The 6,905-nt window shown below is 41.7% G+C and overlaps 1 protein-coding gene across 3 annotated transcripts; it reads left to right on the top strand.

The window, feature by feature from the left end:
• Window positions 1-87: 87 nt before the first annotated feature.
• On the top strand, window positions 88-6,352 carry Phospho2 (phosphatase, orphan 2). 3 transcript variants are annotated; one of them, XM_051166591.1, is made up of 2 exons: window positions 88-216; window positions 5,267-6,352. In XM_051166591.1, exon 2 carries the CDS (start codon window positions 5,293-5,295, stop codon window positions 6,016-6,018), a length of 726 nt encoding a protein of 241 aa, XP_051022548.1. In that variant the 5' UTR covers window positions 88-216; window positions 5,267-5,292; the 3' UTR covers window positions 6,019-6,352. The 3 variants fall into 3 exon arrangements, with proteins under 3 accessions (XP_051022548.1, XP_051022547.1, XP_051022549.1); XM_051166590.1 differs by having other exon boundaries at window positions 99-349; XM_051166592.1 differs by lacking the exon at window positions 88-216 and adding an exon at window positions 988-1,063.
• The last annotated feature ends 553 nt before the right edge of the window (window positions 6,353-6,905 follow it).

Genomic DNA, 6,905 nt, shown 5'->3' with positions numbered 1-6,905 from the left:
GCCGGAAGTGACGTTCGTCGTCGTTCAGGAACCAGGAAGGAGCCGAGTCGGTAACCGAATTTTTCCGAAGCCTGAAGCACGGAAGTGCGCGTGCGCGGTGCGGAGTTGCGGGCGAGCTCTGGCGCTCGGGTTTTCGTAAGGCACGAAGACCAACCGGCGGATGCTGGGACGGGTGTTCGCTGCTGGCTGCTGGCTGCTGGCTGCGACCGGGACCGGGTCAGTGAGGAGCCCTCGCTACTTCCCGGCTGCTGTCTCCTTCCCCACACGCTGCGCTAATTTGGAGTCGACCAGTGTGCGAGTCGAGACCCAGGCTGAGTGCGAGCTCCTACACTGCTCCTCGCGGGCTGAGGTGAAGGACAGAGCCCTTTTGACCCCAGAACCCCAGGGATTAAGGGACATAAAAGCTGTTTTAACGTTATTTTGTTCGTGAGGCATGGTCAGGAATAGATGAGACCCTGTTTATTGTTGTTACACAGGACTATTAAAACTTGAATGTTGTCCCCAGAACATTCACGATAAGACCTTTAATATAAAAGTGCTTGGTAAATAAATTGTAATTAGCGTGCTTGGGAACCAGTCTGTAACGAAACAAAAATATGTTAAAGTGGACTGGCACTTGCTCTCAAAAGAGGCTTTCCTGGCACTTCGATGTACAAATGATTTCATTAGTAAGTAGTTGGCACTATTGATTAATTAAGCAACATTTCTTGTCTCTGAAAATGAAAGCAAGTGCGATTTCCTTTCTTTCTTTTTTTTTTTTTTTTTTTTTTTTTTTTTTTTTTTTTTTTTTTTGGTGTGTTTTTGTTGTTGTTTGTTTTGTTTTGTTTTGTTTTTCCAGACAGGGTTTCTCTTGTAGTCCTGCCTGGCTGTCCTGGACTCGCTTTGTAGACCAGGCTGGCCGCGAACTCATAGAGATCTGCCTGCCTCTGCCTCCCAAGTGCCAGGATTAAAAGAATGCGCCACCGGGTCTAGTGCAAGTGTGATTTTCAGTACTGAAAGTTCTAACACAGTTGTGCTAGTTCTCTATAGGTTTTCTATCAGGCGTTCCACTATAATAATGCTGGTAAGTATGGAAGTAATAATATCTATCGACAGGACTTTGTACATATACTAGTGAGTTCGAAGCGTAGCTTAAAACATGACAAGAACTAAGAAAAGGTCAGAGATTTTACTGTTTTTACAGGCAAACAGCCATTTGCATAGTTTATTTGAGAATCATGGGCCTAGTGAGGGAGTGCTAGCTTCATCGTCAACAAATTTTGCCTTAATTTTCCTGAAGGTAATGCAGGAAATTTCCCACAAGGTAATGCAGAGTGGACAAGAAGTCATGTCGATGTGATGGTTGTTGCATTATAGGACAGGAATTCTGAGCTGAGCGAACTGAAGGGGCAACATGCATGTCTTTTTTCTTTTCTTTTCTTTTTTTTTTTTTTTTTTTTTTTTTTTTTTTATTTTTTTGAGACAGGGTTTTGCTGTGTAGCCTTGACTGTCCTGAGCTAACTTTGTAGGCCAAGCTGTCCTCGAACTCACAACAGTCTGCCGGCCTCTGCCTCAGAGTGCTGGGATTACAGGCGTGCGCCACCACCGCCTGGCTAGGCATGGCTTTTTTCACATGTTCACTGTAGAGACTTCCTGGAAGCAGCTGGGGCAGCAGCAGTGTGAACCTGCCTCTCACTAAAAATCCTCATATCGCATGGCAGTCATTGTCTACCTGGACATGGTCTCATGCTCCAGATTCCTGAGTGCATCTCCCACCTACAGTCTGCGTACAAGTTGATCTAGAACTGTTTGCCTTTTTTGCTTCATAGCCCTGATTTTTGTTGTTGTAAATGGAAGAAAGTGGTATCTATACCCTAATTGGAAACAGAATTTAAATTAATACATAGACCTTTTTAAAAACAAAAACTACAAATGACCATTAAACCACTCATTAAGACCCTGCCACTTTTCATAAACCTTTTTGAAATGTTTATTATGTTTAGTTGTGTGTATGTGTTTGTGTGAGGGAGTGTGCACATGAATGAAGGTGCCTGAAGAGGCTGGAGCAGTTATCTCCCTGGAGGGGAATTACAGCTGGTGATAAGCCATTCAAATGTGGATCTTCTACTAAAACAGTTTGTGCTCTTAACTGCTGAGCCACCTCTCCAGCCACTTATTTATTTATTTAGGGTGTGTGTGTGTGTGCAAGTGTGCTGCTTGGCGTGGAGTCCAGAGGCATTAAATCCCCTGGAACTGGAGTTGCACCACCAGCCATGGGTTCTGAGCTGAACTTGGATGCTCTGCCAGAGCAATGTGCACTCTTAACTAGGTAGCCATCTCTCCAGCCCTGAGAATAAGGTTTTTTGGGTTTTGTTGTTGTTGTTGTTGTTGTTGTTGTTTGTTTTTAAGGATTTATTTATTATTATGTATATAGTATGGTGCCTGCATGTACACCTGCAGGCCAGAAGAGGGCGTCATATCACATTATAGATGGTTGTGAGTCTCAATGTGGTTGCTGGAAATTGAACTCAGGACCTCTGGAAGAGCAATCGGTGATCTTAACCTTTGATCCATCTCTCCAGCCCTTGTTTTTTAATAAAATGTGTTATTGTGTTGCATGAGTGCAGCAGCACACTACGGTCAGAGGACAGCTTTTAGGAATCCTCTCTTTCCACCATGGGTTTCTCTCCTTCAACAGTGGCTTGCAGGAATCAAACTTGGCTTGTCAGGCTTGTTCGGCAAGGGCTTGTTTGTTTGTTTGTTTGTTTGTTTTTGTTTTTGTTTTTTAACCCCTGAGTCATCTCACTGTCCCTCTTCACAATGCACATGTAACCTAAGCTAGGCACAGGCTTGCAGCATTGTCGGCCCTGGCCTCCCGAGTGCTGGGGTTCCTGGTGTGATCAGCTGTGCCTGGTCTGATTTTCAAGTTTTAGTAAAAGAATTCCCAGAAAGATTCACACTGTTAAAAGTCAATCTGTGCACTTCCTTAATTTTTGTAGATTTTTATTTTAAATATATCACTAATATCTGAATATTTATTGATAATAAAATAAAGTGTTTCCCTTTTAACAAGAAGAATAATAACATCCAGTTGGCTTATCACATGATTTTATTAACTAGATAAAATATTTTCATTTGACGTCCTATTTTTTGTATTTATTTCAAGTATATGTGTATAATCAAATTTTGTTCTTCATTGCCAGTACATAGTTTTGTTTGTTCTTTTGTTTTTGTTTTGGTACGAGGAAAAGGAAACCAAGTTAGAAAACATAAGTTTTAAGCCCTTAAAATACTTGTATTAATTTTAGGAGTTAAGAAGTCTCCATTCCTTTGCCATACATCGGAGCAATTTCTCTGCATACAGAAATGGAGTGATATTTAAAAACAGCTGGCAAACTGAAGATTGCAGTGGGGCTAAACTGTGCCAAAGTAAGATTAATTGGACTGAAAGTACCAGTTTGGGTAAATAGTTTTAATAAAAAATATATTTAAAAGCTGAGCGTAATGGCGCAAGCCTTTAATCCTAGCACTTGGGAGGCAGAGGCAGGTGGATCTCTCTAAGTTCAAGGCCAGCCTGGTCTACAGAGAGAGTCCAGGACAGCCAAGGCCACACAGAGAAACCTGTCTTGAAAAACAAAACAAAGCAAACAAATAAAAAACACTAAAAAGACAGGAAAAACCTTAAACTGAGACAAAATACTCTTAGATCAGTCTTAACTGTATGTTTGCTTCGCCCTTATGCTCTTTCAGTCTGGCATGCAGAGTAAGTTCCAGGACAGCCAGGACTACACAGGGAACTCCTACCTCAAAAAACCAAAGCCCCCCCCCCCACCAAAAAAAAAAAAAAAAAAAGTTAAGAAATGTCAGTAATTTGTGATGAATTAAACCTAAGCTTGAGGCATTATTCAACTAACAATGAGTTACATTAGGGGAAAATTTGTTTTAATATTGTGCTAAAGATCAAACTGAAGCCTCACACATGCTAGGCAAGTTTCTACCTAGGAGCTATGTACAAGCCCTAGAAAACTGTTTAAAAATCATACACGGGAAATTTCTATAAAGCATGTTTACTTTATAGAACAGGCTGACCTTGAACTCACAGAGATTTGCCTGCCCCTGCCTCCCAAGTGCTGGGATTAAAGGCGTGCAGTGCCACAACCCAGCTAACTAAAATGTTCTTAGGTGATCATCAGTTTTGCCTCACTGCTATTTACTAAATTATTTGTGTGGGAAAGTGAATTTCCTACTTGAATCTCTGGAAGCCAGTGATCCCTTGATTAGATACTTACAAATACAAGGATCCAGAAACCAGAATATAGTGTGCTGTCCAAATTTACACAACAGCTGGGTATGTTGGCTCATGCCTGTAATCCCAGCATGTAGGTAGCTAAACAGGAGGATCACAGGTTCAAGGCCAGGTTTGGCTCCAGACTGAGATCTGTCTCAAAAAAGCCCCCTCACCAATAACATCAAAAGCCAGTTACATTAATATAGTCGGAGATTCCTCTAGGTTATACGTTCCCGACTGCTATAAATTGACAGACACGAAGGGCTTGTGTGTGTCTGTTCTATCTTTACTACTAGTTAGCTTTTTCAATAAGCCAGAAAATACTTAGCTACATACCATGTTTTCCATTTTTAATTTGTTTCTGTATCTTTTTCCTGTTTTTGGGGGTTCTTCATTTTATAGAATTTTTAAAATCTCACAATAGTTACAGTTTGATTACAGTTTGGTTTGGCCAGCGTGTACTTTAAGGTTAATGAGTATTTTTATTTAAGTATCTTTTTGTTAAAATTAACCTACTTAGAGCTGGGTGTGATGGTGCACACCTTTCATCCCAGCTGCCAGGAGGCAGAGACTGGTGCATCTCTGAGTTTGTGGCCAGCCGAATCTACAGAGTGAGTTCCAGGACAGCAGGGATACACACAGGGAACCAGCCATTTTTAAACAAACAAAAACAAAGAGAAAAAAGAGTCATTTAGTTATAACATTGAAAAGAGGGTATAATTGGGAGGCCTTTTCTAATCCACTCTTCTCACAAATAAATGACAGAGAGACCTATCGATGTATTCAACAAGCTTTAAGGCACTAGAGATACGTTTTCAGGGTACAGCCAGGTGAGCCTTAATCTCTTGTTCCTCCCGCCCCAGCCTCTGGAGCGCTGAGACCACAGGCATGTGCTGCCACACCTAGCTCTCAGCAGCGTGACATGTCCTTCTGATTTTGAGTGAGCATAGTAGATATGTAAACACAGGTGTTTAGGGAATAATACTTCTTCCTTTCCAGGGTAACCCAGATCTGTTCCTGGAACCATGAAAGTTTTGTTGGTGTTTGACTTTGACAATACGATCATAGATGACAACAGTGACACCTGGATTGTACAGTGTGCTCCAGAGAAGAAGCTTCCTGTTGAACTGCAAGATTCTTACCAGAAGGGGTTTTGGACAGAATTTATGGGCAGAGTCTTTGAGTATTTGAGAGATGAAGGGGTGAAAGAAGATGAAATGAGAAGAGCAGTGACGGCGATCCCTTTCACCTCAGGCATGAAGGAGCTTCTCGGATTTCTAAGTGTGAACAAGGACACGTTTGACTGCATCATTATTTCAGACTCCAACTCAGTCTTTGTAGACTGGGTGTTGGAAGCTGCTGATTTCCACGGTGTCTTTGACAGTGTGTTCACAAACCCAGCAGCTTTTGACAACAATGGGCGACTCACAGTGAGAAATTTCCACACTCACTCCTGCAGCAGGTGTCCCAAGAATCTTTGCAAAAATGCAGTTTTGGTAGAATTTGTAAATGAGCAGTTACGAAAGGGAGTGAGATATACACGGACTGTTTATATAGGTGATGGCGGAAATGATGTCTGCCCAGTAACCCTTTTAAAGAAAAACGATGTTGCCATGCCCCGGAAAGGGTACACCTTACACAGAACTATTGCTAGAATGTCTCAAAAGCTCGAGCCTATGGAGTCTTCTGTTGTTGTTTGGTCTTCGGGTGTTGAGATAATTTCTCATTTACAATTTCTAATAAAGGAGTGATGTGCCAACCATTGAAATCTGTATTACTTGAGATTGAGTTCAGCAACATAAAGCTAAGTCCCCAGTGTTAATACCTTTAAAAGTGTGAGGGCTTTTCCTCTTTGAAGACTTTGGAGATAGTTCAAGGCCACTGTGTTGCTCAGTCAATCTCAGCCGTGACTTGAGGTTGATATCCAAGCTCAAGTCCTCACAACAAACATTCTGGGCAGCAAGGACCAGGGCAGCGAGGTTGTCACCCTTTGCTTAAGCTTGTTTGCCAGTTGTGCCAGAAAGTTCTGTTGAATACCACTAACCAAAACCTAGTCAGTGCCTCCCCTAACTGCAAACATGGAACATACAGCTTTCCTTCCAGGTGGTCATGGACCCGGAAAAACAATACATAACTGAGGTAAGTGTAACTCAATGGTCTATACTAAGGGTAGTTAATAGATTGTATTTTTTTAAACTTATTCCTGGAAAAAGAGACTTTATTTTACTCTTATTTCAAAAAATATATCCAGTAGTTAACAGAAAATAGCTGATGTGGTAGCCAGTTGTGGTGGTGCACGCCTTTAATCCCAGGCCAGTGGATCTTTGCGAGTTCCGAGACCAGCCTGGTTTACAAAGTGAATCCAGGACAGCCAAGGCTACACACATATAAACCCTGTCTCAAAAAAAAAAAAAAAAAAAAGAAAGAAAGAAAGAAAAGAAAAGAAAAGGAAAGGAAAAAAAAGCTAATGTGACCAGACTCCGTGGTACACAGCTTTTGTCCTAGCACTCAGGAGGCAGAGGCAGGCAGATCTCTGTGAGTTCAAGGCCAGCCTGGTCTACAAAGTGAGTCCAGGACAGCCAAGGCTACACAGAGAAACCCTGTCTCAAAAACCAAAAACAAACAAAAAATTGTTGGT

This window comes from Acomys russatus, chromosome 24 (assembly GCF_903995435.1).
Source record: "Acomys russatus chromosome 24, mAcoRus1.1, whole genome shotgun sequence".
In the NCBI taxonomy this organism is placed as follows: Eukaryota; Metazoa; Chordata; class Mammalia; order Rodentia; family Muridae; genus Acomys; species Acomys russatus.
The sequence above is the reverse complement of the archived record's forward strand: the minus strand, read 5'-3'. Positions and strand labels throughout refer to the sequence as shown.

Bases quoted from the DNA above. Each gene is read 5' to 3' on its own strand.
- Phospho2 (XM_051166591.1), top strand. From the start codon at position 5,293: ATGAAAGTTTTGTTGGTGTTTGACTTTGACAATACGATCATAGATGAC.